General features: G+C 30.7%; 1 protein-coding gene across 7 annotated transcripts in view; it reads right to left on the bottom strand.

The window, feature by feature from the left end:
* The window catches only part of LOC126744524 (tyrosine-protein phosphatase Lar), a 1,889,525-nt gene that overhangs the window by 422,416 nt on the left and 1,449,329 nt on the right, over positions 1-17,780 (bottom strand). For 5 of the 7 annotated variants that reach the window (XM_050451972.1, XM_050451980.1, XM_050451965.1 and 2 more), the window contains one exon: positions 2,216-2,254. The exons of the other annotated variants lie outside the window; for them this stretch is intronic. In XM_050451972.1, the coding sequence (XP_050307929.1) occupies positions 2,216-2,254 (39 nt within the window). The remainder of the gene's footprint in view (positions 1-2,215; positions 2,255-17,780) is intronic. 7 annotated transcript variants of the gene reach the window in all.

Raw genomic sequence — 17,780 nt, 5'->3', positions numbered from 1 at the left:
TTAAATTCTGACAAAACTAAACTATTATGTATTGGCAGCAAAATCAAAAGACACTCTATTAAAAACAACTTAAAATTAAAAATAAATGATACTACATTAAAATTTGTATCCAGCGCAAAAAATCTTGGCCTAACTATCGACGAAGATCTTAGATTTAGTGCACACGTTCAGAATATAACAAGAAAAAGCTTCTGTGCGCTGAAATTATTATATAATAATCGGCACATTCTTAACTACTCGTTGAAAAAAAGTTTATGCGAGACATTAGTACTCAAGCTCTCGATAAACAAAAAATAAGAAGGGTACAGAACGCATGCTGTCGATTGATATACGGAATCAGGAGGCATGACCATATTACTCATAAAATTATAAAATCTAACTGGCTAAATATGGAAAGCCGTAGAAAACTACATCTTTCAAATTTTGTGCATAAGCTTCTCAATACCACTAACACCTCGAATACTCTTAAAAATAAATTTCTGCCAAGGACAAGCATGCATGGACAAAATATTAGAAACAAAAACAAATTCTCCATCCCGTTACATAAAACATGTATAAAAGATCCCTTTCATATAATGCAATCACCTTATATAATTCCATACCTGATAATTTTAAAATATTTAATATTAACAAATTTAAATACAAAATGCGTTTGTTCTTATTTAATCAACAAACTCACCATGAATAAGAAAGGATTTTTTTTCTTTCTTACTAAAGACAAAAAGACACTTAAAATGAGCATGTTGAGGCAATACTTAATAAAAAAAAATAAAAGAATGAATAAAAAAATGGGAGAATAACCAGGAAAAGTGTATCTGACTTGTGTAATAAACCAACCTTATAATATATTTGAAGAATTTATAAACAGGTATTGGCATTGTATGCTGAACTGGACTAGGCTTTGAAATTATTTCAAAATATAACTTTCTACTTTTTAAAGAAAATCTCTACCTGCTACTGGATGAAGCTATATTACGTCTTTTGTATCGCACAGTTTGTCGTTGTGTATAACAATTCTTTAACTTTTTTTTTCTTTCTACAATGTGTGCGTACATTTAAAGAGCTATTCGCTAATAAGTTGCATGATATTGTTTTATTTTCACTTCAGAGGGATTAGGTAGATTAAGTAAGAGTAGCCACATGGCTAGACTTCGCCTTTCTTATATCCCTATAGAAATGTATGTATGATAATCAGAACTGTAAATTATTTGTTTCTTAAATAAAAGACGTTTATTATTATTATTATATATAAAAAATCTATATGCAAAGATTTATTACTTATTTTAGTGTCTTACTTTTAAATAAGTTTGTAAATGAGAAACAATAAAAAATAATAAAAAGAAATCCAAAAAACAAATTAGATATGTTTTACTTTAAAAAAAATAAATATATTAAGTCATACACAAACTAAATGTGATCTTACACATGGTATTTTGTTGTGTTTGTATTTCCGCATCTCGATCAAATAAGAAAATTATAATATTTTCAATAAGCATATTCCATTTGAAGTATGTGTACATACTAGTTATATGGGAGGGTTTCAATCATTTTTGTTAACTTTTTATATTTGAATATTGAGTATAATGCTTTAATATTCATAATAGAAACCTTTAAAGAGTATAACTGGGTACTGTCTATTTATTATGTGAATAGATTAATAAGACTTACAAAAGACAATACTTTGCGATATTAATTAAGAAACAAAATGTTACACTTATTGTAAGTACAAAAATCTGATCCATTCTTCTCAAAAAGAGCAACATACAAGATTGACGAAAACACAAAAAAAAACACACAGTCACAGTCTTACAAATATAAAAAAAATGCCTATACGCGTTTCGCTTTAGCTAAAGCATTATCAGGACTAAAATTAAAATTACTAGGCTAAACAAAGTTAATTTAAAAGAAAAAAACACTAAAAACCTTTAAGAATTATTTCACAATATTCAGCTGTTGTGAGACCATGACTGTGTGTTTTCTTTGTTTTGGTCAATCTTATTGTAATTTTTTTTTAACCTTATTGGTACTAATAGAGAATGCTGAAGAATACTATGAATATACCCACGTAATCATATTTTATGGAATATGAGAAATGTTTCGGTAATGTTCAATATATTAAATTATGAAATATAGTAGAGTGAGATACAGAATTTTTTTTTTATTCTGTTGTTCAACTGGGTTTTAAAATAAATAATAAATATTTTTAAATACTTACGTGTCAAGTACTGGATGTAAGGAAAATCTGAATAGTTGCCTGTAACCAAATAAAAAGGAACGATTTACAAGTATGTTATCATGCGCACTCAAGATTTCCGAACCAAAGGTAGCCTGCAAAATCTTTTAAATTTTTAATACATTTCTAGTCCTAAATGAAGCTAAAATTCTTAATTAAAACGCAAACCCAATCGGCTTTCTATAGTAATAACAATGACATAACTTTGCAGCATTCAATATTAAAACCTAAAGAAGGCAATTAAAAAACCACAACAACGAGTTTTTAGCATTTTAATAACCGACTTAATCCGCTAAGTTCTTATCGGCTGAAAAAAGAATATATTTTTCGAAAATTTCCGCGGCTCAAGACTCAAGTCCGCCCCGTTTGCCTTTAAGTCCTTAGAAATTAAAAAGAGCGGTTTCCGAAAATAAAAGCAATTTCAAAAAAAGACGGTGCGAAACGATGGCAATTTTTCGCCTAACGAAAAACATAATTTAAATGTAAATGGGATTATCTGGAAAATATGCTGATCTTAAGGAACAGAAGTTAGTAGGTTGACATTTTTTTTAGTCCATCCTAAAAAGAAGGTAAAGGTTTTTAAATAAATAAGTTTTTTAATTTTTTTTTCGTATTTGCGTCATTTGAAACAAATTAATAATTGAAAACCAGTTTTACCAACGAGTCTTTTACAAAACAAGAAAATGGTTCTATGTCAATAATTATACATTATTCTCAGAATGTCAACATTTTGTTTTGATTCTTAATAGTGACACAATATTTTTGTCACTAGTATAACTACGATACGTTTTTTTTATTTTTTTTTATCAATAATGTTTAAGAATTTTGAAGCAAATAAATTTCAAAATTTGGACAAAAGTGGTTTTTGGTTTGAAAAACACTTGAAGGGTTTTGAATAATTTACTTTCAAATTTCGAATAATTTTCAACTCTCTTAACATTAACGGAGGACCATTAATATTTATGAGCATTTTTTTTTGTTTTTGTCAAACCACTGTCATATTTCACCAAAAAAGTTGTTTATTTTGGCACTTTAAATGTTCGTTGAACTCAGGTAAAGCATTAAAAAATATTATAAATATTCTATGTAATATTAACAACGTCTTTGTAATATGACAATGTTCAGAATTATTTTAATCGTATGTTGTTCATTATTGTAGTTGTCCTATAAAGAAGCTATGTACTTTTAGGGAATCTCTGCATAAATGCATCAAAATAACCGGTAATTTTTGAACGAAATATATTTTTTTTATTATTTCAAAAGAATGTCCTAGTCCTACGGAGTTGGTTTTGAAATATATGAAAATAAACGACTATAAATTATAAAAATACGTTGAATGAACGAATTATCTAGGTATTTTGATGCACGAGTGTAATTAATTTGAATATTTTTTCCAGTAAATTAAACTCGAATCAAGTAAATTTAAATATTTTATTAAACAGAAACAGAATGAAATTAGAATTATAATGACAAATTAATTACTTTTATTTAACAATAGCTTTCTGGAAGACGTGAAATTAATTGTCAGAATATAACATGTAATTATTATTCTATTATAGGATTTTTAATCCTGAGAAAAATATTCGTATTTATATACTCCAAATTTCTCAGAATACGACTGGTTTAATTAAAACAAAATTCTATTGATGTACAGTTTCTATATAATATAATTTCTTCATAACTAATTTGTTATATAAATAGTTTCATATCATACACTTTTATTTTTATCATTGATGTTATACAGAAAAAAGTATTAGTAAACACAAAAGATTTGATGAATTTCTGTTAATATTAGCAGAAATAACAAATTATAATACATATACGTTGAACTAATGAAGGTGTTGCATGCAGAAATCAATGTCACAACATACAATAATAAGTCTTAGTAATAAGTTAAAAAAAAAACGATAGCATGTCTCTTACTTAATCGCTCCTAACAGAGACGTGCGATGTATTGAAGTTGTCCTCTTAATGCAATCGGTGAAGCATTTTTGTTTGCCGGGTGTAAACACATACCCAATATTTCTTTGCATTTTTTAATCTTTGCCATAATTTATTAATATCTTTTTTTTAATATAGTAGCTTTCACTATTTTTAAATGTTTAACTTTGAAAAATTAACATTTTTAGTACTTTGAATTAAATCTAACTAGTTTTAGTAAGCGCTAAATCACTGGCGTAAAACCACACTACACAAGTAAGTTTCAGTTTATATGGAAATCTGGTTCTATATAAACTAATTAAATATATTGTTGTAATAATTTACTTTTATTCTACCAAAAAAAATTTCATATAAATTTTAACAATACAAAAATTTTCAACAAGAAATTGGCTTTTTTTCCCGACAAAATATTATCGCGCTTCTCTTCGGTTCAAGAGAGTATTTGGTTTTGGACTCATATTTTACGCCAGCCATCATAAATCTATTTAGGAGAATCCCATTTATCATGCAGCAGGGAAAATGATATAGCAGGTAATTTTAGAGTCCATCACGAGCGGGCATAGCAAGAATGAATATCTGAATCCCATTATTTAAGAATTCTTTTAGTTTTTCCTGGCACTTTGGGGACTCTAAGATATTTAAATTTTTACTTATATTGAGTGTGATAAATGGGTAATAAAATTGTTTTTTTACGGCTACTTTACATAATTACTTATTTAATATAAAATTTAAATAAGGTTAAGTCAACTTTTACTTAAAGGGAAGATTAGGCAAAATAATTTTCTGTGGATGTAATCTTAAATTTATAGCGGCTTTAAAAAATATTATTGTGGATTTCTGACCAGAGATAATGTATTATAAGTGATATTTTGTATACTATATTCTCGTGTGTTGGTCAGTTATTTAAGAAAATTATTTCTAAAAACTAAAACTACTTCTTGCCAACACTTCACTATATTTAATGAATTTTCAGGGCTTTACAATAGATAGAAAGAAATATTATTTTTTATTTATTTTCTATAAGTTCCTATTAAAAAATAGTTAAATATATAGGTCATAGAGTTTCAAGAAGGCGGGAAAAGGAAAACTTAAAAACACCTACCGATTCAGTTGCAGTTCTCTCTCGTCAAACTTAAAAATCACAATTATAGGGACAAAATCGTAGATAATGTAGTTAAAGGATGGTTACGTAGAGAACGTATCGCAATTAAAATATGATAAAACATAATGAAATATGTAAAGTGCAAGAGACCGATAGAGTAAAGAAATTTACTAGAGATATGCTTATACATGTATACATATATGTATATCTATGTATCTATAGTACTTTCATTTGAAACCAAATCAATCTTAATAATTTAAAAGAAAAAAGTCGATATAGATATACAGGGCATTTGACAAATTTCTGTCAATCACCTCCTTACCTCCAGCTAACCACACTTTCATATGTCAAATGAGAACCCCCTGAAACATCATTAAAAACAGCAATAAAATGTCTATTCAACGGTGCTAGAAAAAATGAATCACTTCACGTACCAGCGAATAGTGACCTTCAATTCGTCTATTAGTGTGATACATCATTTTAGGGTATCACATTTAAGGGCATACAATCTATCACCCAACGATGAATAAAATTTGTAAGCTTATTGATCTATACACAGTAAATGTGTAAAAAGGTATTTAAAAAATAAACAATTTAATCAGTTCACAGAATTAACTTTATTAAGTGCTCAAAATGCGCCCTGTTTTTCGCGAGACAATAATAAAGTCTGTTTTGAAATTACTCACGAATTGGCAAGTGTTTGTCTGGTTCGTAAACGTATGAAAAATGCTAGTAACTGCAGTGTTACTTTGTACCTTTAGGTACTGTAAACAATACTAGTAAAATAAATAAGTCAAAAATTATACTGCAAACATTTTGAGAGAAATTTCAGAATGCAGAATGTTGTTGCGTGATTGTGGTGTTTAAGTAGGTAATTTCTAAATTAGATTCGAGTACGTAGAATTTAGGTTTTTGGTGTCACGTCTGTTGACAGTATTATGTTTTTGAATATGAAGCATTTCACTTATGTTGCATTTAATTAAGATTTTTGGTTCGTCCAAAATATGTATATTAATAAAATCAAAACAATGATTCAGTTCCCCAACATATTTAACCAGTGCTGTAAAGTGAATGGCATTTTTATATAGGAGCGTCAGCAAGTATATTATGCACGTGCTCTCCGAGTAAAAAATCGTGTTTTTTGGCAAATAAAAATTCATATCTTTGGCTGTATGGGTAGCAAAACGACAAAATTTGCAATTACGGATCCGCACATAATTTTTTTTTCGGTAGCCACAAAGCGAGCGGTACCGAATTAAAAGCAAAAATTGGTAAAAAAACGTGTGAAATTCCTTTCTCCGGCGAGAACTCAAATTCAAAGCCTTTAAACGACTTGAAATTTTTAAAACATAAAGGTTATCGAGGGCCTAAGAACTGTATACTTTTTGGGCAAGATCCGTATACAGGGTGAGTAAATATAAGCGAGTAAAAGTGAGTAAAAAAAAAATTAAAACTGTTTCACAAGCTAAACTATAATTGAAATAAAAAAAGTGTTTCAGCGAAAATGCTTAGTTTTATATAAGAAATGACATATTTGAAGCTTTTTTTTGGCATTTTCAGTTTTTAGGAATTTTTTGCTAAACGGCACTTATTTTGAAAAAATAGTTTTCACGAAATAAAACCTTAAACCTTTCTCCTTCAAATGTCATATAAACGAAATTTTTGTAAACTATACAGGGCAAGCAATAATTAATTTTTCCCATGAAGATCCGACCCAAAAATCATATTTTCTTTAATACCTTTCTAGTGGCGCCACCTGGACCATTCATATTTTCAGGTATTAAACAATATAATAATCCGATCATCTGCGTGTAATTAGAATTTTTCTAAAATGATTAGTTTTTGAGATATTTGCGTTTTTGCGTTTTATTCATTTGCGGCGTCCCTGTACATTATTAGAAAATGAAACCTCATTTATAAGATCCCAAATTCTGTTTTACAACACATACTAAAATTTCAGCATCCAAGGTACATTAGAAGTACCGAAAAAAATTGTTTTTCTCAAACAAGTCAATTTTCTCCGATTTTTTCTTTAATCGTCACCACAAGGGTGAAATGATCCAATATGGTAGCCAACAGCAGGTATTTCGGCATGTTATTTTTCGGCAGGGTGTCACAGTTTCACTAAATTTTCAATGAAAATTACCCGAAACCTGTCAATTAAAGGTACCGTCTAATCAGAAAAACTCTGAGCTTTCCGAATATGTGCATATAATTTGGGAAAATTGTATATTGCGGCCAGGAAAATTCGGCAAAGTGTTTGACGTCTTCGAAAAATGCCGTATTTTCCACACATTTCAATGCTAAGTCGGGTTACTCAAAAACAAATTGGCACTTTTTATTCATTTAAAAATAATTGGATTTATACACCGTGGATCGTATTGATTTATTTAATATAGAATATGGATATAGGTATTAGGTGAGTTTTAGGATGTTATGCATTTTTAGTATTTGGGATTTGTTGAGGATATAATTATTTAATTTTTAAAATTATAGATTTTAGGCTCACGTGACCATCATAAATTTTTTGCTATTCGTCCGATTGGGTTGAAATTTGGTATTTCGGGTTTATTTAGTATAAAATAATTATTGATTTTTTACAATAATAAACATAAATTATAATAATTAGATACAATAATTATTCTTTAGGGCATCACATTTGTGTTATTCAATACGTTCTTTGAAGTATCTGTATCATCGACTAGCTCTTATATAGTGATGTCAGATTTACAAATAATTTGCCTTAATAACACACATAAACCCACATATCCCTTTCATAATTTTTACAGCTAGTAGTACTTAAAAAAATAGTTCCAATGTTATCTACGTTTATATCCCTCTGATATGTACATACTTTTTTAATTTGCCTTTAATTTGTTTTTAAAAATTTTTCCATTTCCTCCTCTTCTTCAAACTCTATGGCGTGAAAACATTTATTCTATGTAAAAAAAAAGATGTTAAACACCATTTTTTTTCTGTCAGTTGTCGAGCCCTGAAGATCTTGAAAACTTTGGCAAGAAACAAATAATTTTTTTGACAAATGACCAATACACCCATAAAATACCACTTCTAATTATAAAAAAATATTTATTAAAAAATAAAACCGTCAAAACCTAGTGTATTAGTCAATTTCGTATAATTCTTATTATTGATGAAAATTACTAAAAATTAAATCTAACCATTTTTACTAAAGATAAGACATTTTAGACTACTTTTAAAATGTTTTATACAGTATTGGTATTCATTATGTAAAGATAGCAAAAAGAATAATATGCAAAAGGTATAATTAGTACCATGCTTAATGAGCTGTAATCGCTCACTAGTCAGTATCTTTTTATTTATATTCCTGAGCGTTAAAATAAATTTAAGAAATGAAAAGAGAATTCCTAAAATAGTAAAATAGTATTTTTAGAGGATTTAGGGTATAAGCATTCAAAATGAGTAAGCCTATATATATCAATCGCCAGATATAAATTACATAAAATTTAATACCTGCAAAAGTGCCTATTCAGGAAATCAAGTTAGAAGACGTTAGCCACTTCCCTCAATACAATTAAGGGAAGAAAAGGCAAGAAGTAATAATTTCATTTTCGGTTCTATCTCCCAGTGATACACATTCCTTTTGTCTCCGGTCGTCGTTGAGCTCTTCCCTTTGTGCGGAAAAGGCGGGAAGGGACAGGCGGTAAAATGGCTCTTTCGCTTCAATGATTATCCAGTAAACATATTACGTGAAAAAACTGTACAAAAGAACGAAGGGTAATCTCAGCCGGCACGATAAAAGTCATTGTGGTGGAGGCCATATTAAGGTCCAACAAATGGGTCTCTATTAGGTTAGCCGATATGCCCAAATAACACAGAGATGACGTTTGCGAGAAGACTCTTTTTCTTTGATTGTTCTCTTTTTGAAAATTTACTTTAGCAACTATATTTCTAAAAATATATAATCCTAAAGCGTATTCAAATTTGATTTATTTCAGACATATTAAATTATAATAATTATTAAATATCGACCTACCCGTCTAAATTTCCGATATTGCCAATATTAGTTCATCATGCAGAACTAATTGCGTTCTTTATGCCGTTTAATTACTTTTAGATGAAATATCTGTCACATGTACGGTAATAATATACAACTAAAATTATTGACGATATTCATGCTCGCTTTCACGCGCATAATAATTTATATGTTTTTCTATAAATATAATACCGCGTTAATCTGGAACAGTAAATCGGCATTAGCGTATAAATTGAATTAATTTATTTCATTATTGTTTTTTTTTTAAATTTATAAGTTAAAGGCTTTTTCGCTTTAATGTGGCGGGGAAGGGACGAGATGGCGTTAGAGTAAGTAATATTAGCTTGTCACGGTTCTCCACAATTTGTCCACCAAACAGAGCACTAAAAATTTAAAATATGCTTAAACAATGATTTGTTGTGACTGGGGTACCTAGTGTCCCTTCACTGCGTCTATTATTCTTTTAAACAATACCTAATTTTTGTAATTTATGATGACCTAAGTGCCAACTTCAATTTAAATAGTGGTTTTCGTTACCGCCAAGAAAATATGATCGTCATTGGCCGATGTGCATGAAAGTAAATCAATGATCGATGGCCCTTTTAGCGACAAAATTGAAATGAAATAGTCGAAAAGGTATCAACGATCATAAAAAAACGGCAACTGTAAAATCCGCCTGCAATGTTTGTGTTATTTTCCAGCGATATTTCACGGGTATTGGTACTTCGTACCTTGGTACCTTAAAAAATCGTAAACATTTGAAAAGTTCCGGTATACAAATTAATGAGGACTCAACTAAAATGCATTTTATTGGGTGTTGTTTGTTTGCTCCAAAAAGATGCGTGGGTAATTAATGGAAACGCGTATATAAAAGTGAAAAATGTTGTGAATGGTATTTCCTCCCAATCGGACCTTACGGATTTCAAAATGGACGACGAAAGTAAATATTTGCTTCCTATTATTTAAAATTTATTTTTATTTTTTTCGTCTCTGTAGTTAAAGCTTTATTAATATTTAAATAAATATCCCTAAGATAAGAAATATAATGGGTTACTATTCTTAGGTACAGAACTAAATATATTTTGCATTTTCTCTAAGATGCGGGATGTTCCCTAAGATACAAAATTCGGTGCAAAGGTTATAAGAGCGTATTATTGGAGTCAATTATATTGCAACTATGTTTTTTTCTCTAAAAATGTGTCATAAAATGCGTTCCTTCAAAGCTACAGCAACTTTCTGGAAAAACTCGATAAATATCGAGTTAGAGATTATAATTGATCTATAGTTAAGTGTTAGAAAGGCTCTCTATTTTTTGTTTCTGATGATAAATTTAAAAATCTAGAAACACTATTTAGTTAGATTGGTATTTAATTTCGTCAATTTTAAATTTTTATTAAATCTTATCTGGCAATGAAATGAGATCAATTTTCTCCAATAAAAGATCTCCGAAATACAATATTTCATTAAATTTTTTAGTAAAGCGGTTTTAAAATTATATTATGAAGGTTTTTCAGTCAAAAACAGGCAAACTTTTATTTAAAAAGTAAATAATTTCATTCTTAGTGACAATGATATTTTTATTTCTTTCAATGTATCTTCCTTTTTTTCAAGGATTCCTATACCAAATCTTTTAGAATACTTGATTAAACTTGTGGAAAGTAATTTAAACAACTAAAAGGTAAAGCTATGAGAAATTGTGTTATATTTCTTTTAACCTTCGTCTTCCCACGTTAAAAAAGTTACGTAAAGTCCCAAGTGGGGTACATTTGTACCCCATCATGAAAATGATACTACTGATACATTTACATGTTTGTAATTATACAAATACATAGTTAATTTTCTTTGCACTTAACACACTTCTTTTACATTGTGTTCCGCGCATACGAAATTTTGACACTCCTTGCAAAGTTGTCTAGCTTTGCGATCTCTATTTCGATCACAGAGATAACTACATCCACTTTTAAGTCTTTTATTTTGGTTTTCAAGTCTGGAACAACATCGCGCATATACTGCCTTAGCGTATTGCTCAATCGTCCTGAATTATTATATCTTCGTACAATATATTCTTTCACCAAAAATTCTCCTAACTGAAGCAAAAAATATCGTCATTCGTCCTTAGATTTTTTGATTTTTGGATACTTGATGTCCCATAAAATAAAAGAGTTTAGTGTCGCAGTATCTAATAATTGGCCAAAAATTGACATTGGCCATCGATTGCAAATTCTGCGAGCAGATTATTGCTTTACCATTTTATCTGTGGTGTCTACAGCACCCTTTGTATCATTATAATGAAGTATAATATGAGGTTTATTCTTATATTTTTCATCTGCAATAGTATGTTCTTTTGTGAATGCAAACATACTAGAAAATTCAGGCCTAAATAATTTGGGTTGCAACTCGTTTGGAATGTATGACTTATTTTTTCTGAGAGTTCCACACAGGGTAAGTTTATTTTCAGCAAGCTTATCTGCCAGTGGTAGACTTGAAAAAAAAATATCAGTGGTTACTCCATATCCAGTGCCAAGGGGTTTAACAAGATCCAGAACCACTCTCTCACCCTGATTTTTTTCTGGTTTGTTATTTATTATACCAAGATAAACCTGTAAATTTATACTGTACGAATTTTTACTATCCGCCATTGTCCAAATTTTAAGGCCATATTTATCGGGCTTACTTTTCATGTAGACTCGAAAAGAACACCTCCCTCTGAAGGAAACAAGTTGCTCATCTACAGATATGATCATTCTAACTTCGCCTATAGGAATTATATATCGCGGTAGGTCTGGCAACGTTGTGACAACATACTCGAAGCAGCGGACCCCGCCGAAGCCCGAAACCGAAACCTTTCAGTACTGTTAGGGCGTTCGAGGGGGAATGCGCTGCTCTGTGGCAACTTAAAAGAAAACTTTTTATTTCGTTTGAGTCTTTGCTGCTGCCTGTCCTAACAGCAAAAAATAAACTAAAAACCGACTGCAATAATGTTGTAAACATAAATTAACTAAATATTGGACAGGAAATAAAAAAATTAATTCAAAATAAAGCAAAAAATTAAGTTAATTTGATAATATTAAATAAAAATTAAAATTATCTTATATCAGGTTCAAAAAGGCCACCCTGTTTAGCAGTGCAGTACGTCAATCGATCATAAAACGACCTTCTTGGATTCGACAACATTTCAATGGAGATACTATTAAATGCTTGCCTAATTTTAACACAAAGCTCTTCTAAATTAGTAGCCCGTTGATTTTCGTGCCTATAAATTTGTTCTTTTAGGTATCCCCAAAGAAAAAAATCATTGGGGGCTAAATCGGGGCTTCTGGCGGGCCATTTAATAGTACCGTTTCCACTGATTGTTCGATCAGGGAAAGACGTTTCGAGAAATTGACGTACCACTAATGCGTTATGTAACAACCATCCTGTTGAAACCAAACTTGTTCTAAATTGATATTGAGCCCTCGAATAGCAGAAAGAACTTCATCCCTCAAAAGATTAAGGTATTTGTTGGCATTAGGTTTCCATCGATAAAAAAAGGGCCTATAATTGAATTACCTAAAATGCCAGCCCATACATTAACCTTCTGAGGGTATTGTGTACGTGTTGGTATGCTTATGTGCTTATTTTCCCTCGAATAACCCACTGTAATGGACGGATTATATTTACCACAAATAGAGAAAGAGGACTCATCTGAAAACAAAATGTTACTAATAAACATTTCGTCCCAATTTGCCCTTTCCAATACTTCATGGCAAAATTCCATCCGTCTCTCATGGTTCTGTGGGAAAATTTCTTGGGTTTTTTGCAACTTGTAGCACTTATACTTATTTCTTTTTAAAATTCTTCTAACCCTTAAAGGCTCAATACCCGTTTCTTTGGCAATGGTTGTACTGTTGCAAGGAAAGTTCATTTCAGCAACAGCACAAACATTAACCTCTCGAAGCTCCCTTTCTTCGCCTAGCGATCTAACAACGGGTGGTTGCTCATTTGCGTAGCATTTCCTGCAATTTTGCAAGCACCCAAAGGTCTCAAACCTATGGATAATTGCAAAAATTGTGCTGCGTACGGGAATGGGCCGATTCTCGAACATGAATGCAAATCTGCGTGATATTTCATCGACAGAACTGCCAGCATAATACCACTTAATAATTTGCTTTTTTTCCTCAAGAGAACACATTTTAACAAGAAAATAGCGACCGGTTTTAAATTTAATCTTTGCTGATTAAGCAGGAAGCTAGGAATAAAAATAACGTTAAACGTTTAAAATGCAATCTCATATTGGCGGTGCAGTGTGGTGGGGATAAGAATTGTCTTGTTTTTCGATGAACGAGCGGAAAGCCGTGCGGCAGAAATATCAGTGTTGCCAAACGTATTAATTTGGAAACGGCATGTATTGTGCCCTGTGTCTGTCTCATGTGGACTCTATATGTCTCCTCTCGCTTACGCTCATAGACTATTTCCTATAGGCGAGGTTTGAATGATTATATCTGTATAGTAACATGTGAATAGGCCATCATACAATTCTGAACAAACAAATCAAAAAATTCTCTAATTGGCGCCAATTTATCGTTTATCTTACGCTGAGGTCTAGTAGAATAGTCGTCAAATTGAATAAATGCTGTAAGCAACTGAAATCGATTACGTGACATACTTGCCGGAATAATAGGCCTGACATATTTCTTATCTGTACACCATAACATTTTTTGGGGCTCCTTGGTTGCTTGAAGGTCAATGAAAAAGGAAACTTACCTTTTTGAGTTTTTGTATTCGTTTGAACTACTAATATATCCAATAAATTATCTGACATGAACAGTAAAAAAGCTTTCAGTAAAAATTTCAGTGGTAAAATTTGAACTATACGGAGTAAGACCTTGTTTATTCTTTATTATATCTTTAGCTGCTCTGCGTGTCTGAGGATAGGGAACTTTTGACCACTGGATACCATCTTTAGATTTATAAAATAAATTTCCACGGTCCATAGACTCTTGCTGTTCCTGCTCCACAGATGTGCCTTGACTGTCACTATCGCATTCAATAAGATCCGACTCCTCATCTTTATTTCCGGTTCCCCGTCAATCCCCCCGATCTCCTTTTCTTTTTATAATATGAGTGAGCCTCCTTTCTTTTCATTGAACGGACCAGCTTTTGCGTATAGAAAGGCTCAAAACTATTCCATTCTTGCAGCAAAACACGTTTAAGCTCTTCCTTACTGGAAATATGGTGTTTCCTTATTCGTTTTCCTAGCTCACTCCAAAGATTTTCGATCGGGTTGACATCTGGAGATTGAAGAGGTGTATTTAAAGTATGAGGGACATTAAACGCAATGCACTGCATGACTATATAGGCTGTATGTTTCGGATCGTTGTCCTGTTGAAAGTAATAATCATTTGCCAAATTAAGTTTTTCCGCACTAGCTCTTAAGTTTTTTTTTAGAATATTTAAATATACATTTTTGTCCATAATACCATCTATAAAAACCAGATTTCCGACCCCTCCCGATGACATACAGCCCGACACTAGTACACTACCACCACCATGTTTCACAATCTTCATGCAGATTTTGTGCATCTAGTTCACAATTGGGCTTCCTCCACACAGTCACTTTCCCATCTGAATGAAAAATGTTGAATTTACTTTCATCAGAGAATATTACTTTGCCCCAAAATATATTATTTGGATGAAAGTGTGCATTCGCAAATTCAAGACGCTTTTTTTGGTTAACCTTATTAATAAATGGTTTATTCCGAGCTACTCTGGCACTATATCCAGCCCTATGAAGAACTCTTCGTACTGTTTTTGAGATCACGTTGATGCTATATTCTTCTGTCAATATAGCCGCAATTTCAGAAGCGCTATTTCGAGGATTTTGCTTAATTTTATTCACAATTTTTCTTTCTTACCTCTTCGTTAACTTTGGCGGACGTCCAGTTCTAGGCTTATTTTTGAAATTTCTAAAATCGCTGAATACGATTTACCCTCTTTTCGTTGCTGTACAATTATTTTTCGCTCGGATTCCGTCGCTTCTTGGCCTTTGCGACCCATATTTGCAATGTATGCACTTAAAATAAGCACTAAAACTTAAGAAATATTTTACTTCATATAAATATTCTTTTAAAGAATGTAAAAAAACTGCTTCAAAATTCTCACATACAAGGCACCTATTTTTAAACACTTTGTAAACATGCGTGCCAATACTTTCGTCCCTCACTGTAAATCGACTAGATTAAAGTGACCAAGATAGGACCATGGTAAGGCAACTTTACAGCTTAAACATTATTAATTTAGGTTCACATCACATCATACATGATTTCTGTATTTTGTGTTATCGGCCACTATGGTAGCTTTTTTTTGTTCTCATGTATATATTTGTAAAATTAGTTTGATGCAATTTGTATTAAAAAAATATTGTAATATAATAACAAAAAAATTTTAATCTGAACTAATTCATTTTTGAATAATGATATGTACTTCATTTAAAAGGCTGTTGGATTCTAGCCAAATTAAATCTATAATTAATTATATTAAGTCGACCCTTTATACTAAGATAGTACTGAGGATAGCCCTCGATACGTTAATTTAATATAAATATATTTATATTTAATCACTTGAATGCAAACAATGAAAACTCATAAAACCTATGGCCATTTCAAATTTGATGATCTAAAACATTTTCAGCATGTAAGTTTAAGCAATAAATATTATAGATCAACTAAATTTCTCTTAAAATAATTTAGTAATATAGTATTTAGGAAAAACTGCCAATTGAATAATTTTCCCAGTCCATTAAATACCAGTTTTCTAAGTTTAAGTGTTTTGCTTGCGTGCTCTTTAACTAATGTGTCGTCTTTTAGGTAAAAATCGTTAGCATCAATTTATTCAGCACAGCAAATAATATTGTTATATAGGGTTTATTGCTTCCAGCTCAAATTATGATATAATAAATTAACGACGATGTTTTATGTGGTGCCCATAGAATACCAAACCACAACTTCTATATGTAGAGCTTTCTTGATAATCTATTATCTCCGTCTAAACTTGTAACAAATTTTAATTATTTAACAATTTTTACGTTTATGGCATTTTCATCTTCCGTTTTTGTCTCTATCCATATATGATAGTCAAGCTAGTTGAAAATGTTTAAGGGAATTTTTTATAAATATCCTATAGATTGATCATTTTAAGCGGACAGTATTTAAAAGCTTAACGGTAACAAATAATATTTATGTAAGTAATTATTATTAAACAAAATATAAATCAAACGTACTCACAATCTGACTATGTCAAAATGGTACTCACCCAGTACACTACACGTCTGGATCAGGGGCCTCTGCTCAGCTTGTCAACTTTTAATTATCACACGCTCGTCTCCGTAATAATTGATTAACAATAAAAAATAATGGGTCTAATTAATTTAGGCGGAAAAAAGGATAATTGTTTTAGTAGTAGGTACGCAAGGTGCCTAGTGTCACTTACTGCCTTACTCTCTTGTCTCTTACTGTCGTCTCTCTTCACGTTTTCACTCCAAAGTCGTGCCAATTAATAGACAGAAACGTTGTGAATAAAGATCGGTTCAAGTGAAATTGAATTAAAATGACCTGGCCTTTAGGTTTTTAAGTTCATCCGCCAAATTTAAACATTTAGTGTATTGCGGCGTGAACACTAGTAGATATTGAAAATTTTAGATCTAAGACCGAGTGATGATGAAGACTTAAAATGTATTTCTTCCCTGTAAGTTTTTAGGATGTCCTATTCCTTTTGTAAAATTTAGATATTTTTTTCTCGTTTTTTTACAATTTTTTTAATTTTCCTAAACTCTTTGAGAACTTTCGCTATATTTGCTTTTTTTTGTAGAGTTCCCTATAATTATAAAATAGTTATTGATTTTGATCTTCCTCCCTGATTTTGAGTCATTCCAATTTAAAATTTCGCTTTTCAAAAAAAATCCAGTCCAACTCCAGTCCAGTAATAAGTATTCTAAAATATTTTATCTATCTAAAAGGGTAAAAAAAACAATCTTTGTAAAGTGTGTTTCTTTTTTTACAGTTAGATTTTTACCAGATATCTTTAATCACTATAAACCTATTATTATAATTTTTAAAGATTAGATTGTAATTTTCCTAAATTATCTTCTCGTTTATTCTTGGTACTCCTTATACATATTTCTAATTCTGAGTAATATTGCCTTGTTAATAGATAAAACCATAATGTATTTTTACCGTTGGTGTAACCATAGTCACTGAATAAAAGATTCATGCGTTGCTTCAAAACATTTTTCCTATTAACACGTTAGCGTCAACATTAAATTAATTAAAATGAAACCGTATACAGAGATAAATTTACATAGAGAAGTAAGTTCATTTTGATTAACTTTCGGTCACAGTTAAGCACGTTCCATTCGCATTTTGAATACTCTCAACTGAATATTTTATTCACATGGCAAGTTATTTTCCTCGTTTTAGTTTAAACTTCTATTTCACATAGGCTTGTGGATATTT

Source organism: Anthonomus grandis, chromosome 1, assembly GCF_022605725.1.
Source record: "Anthonomus grandis grandis chromosome 1, icAntGran1.3, whole genome shotgun sequence".
In the NCBI taxonomy this organism is placed as follows: Eukaryota; Metazoa; Arthropoda; class Insecta; order Coleoptera; family Curculionidae; genus Anthonomus; species Anthonomus grandis.
The sequence above is the reverse complement of the archived record's forward strand: the minus strand, read 5'-3'. Positions and strand labels throughout refer to the sequence as shown.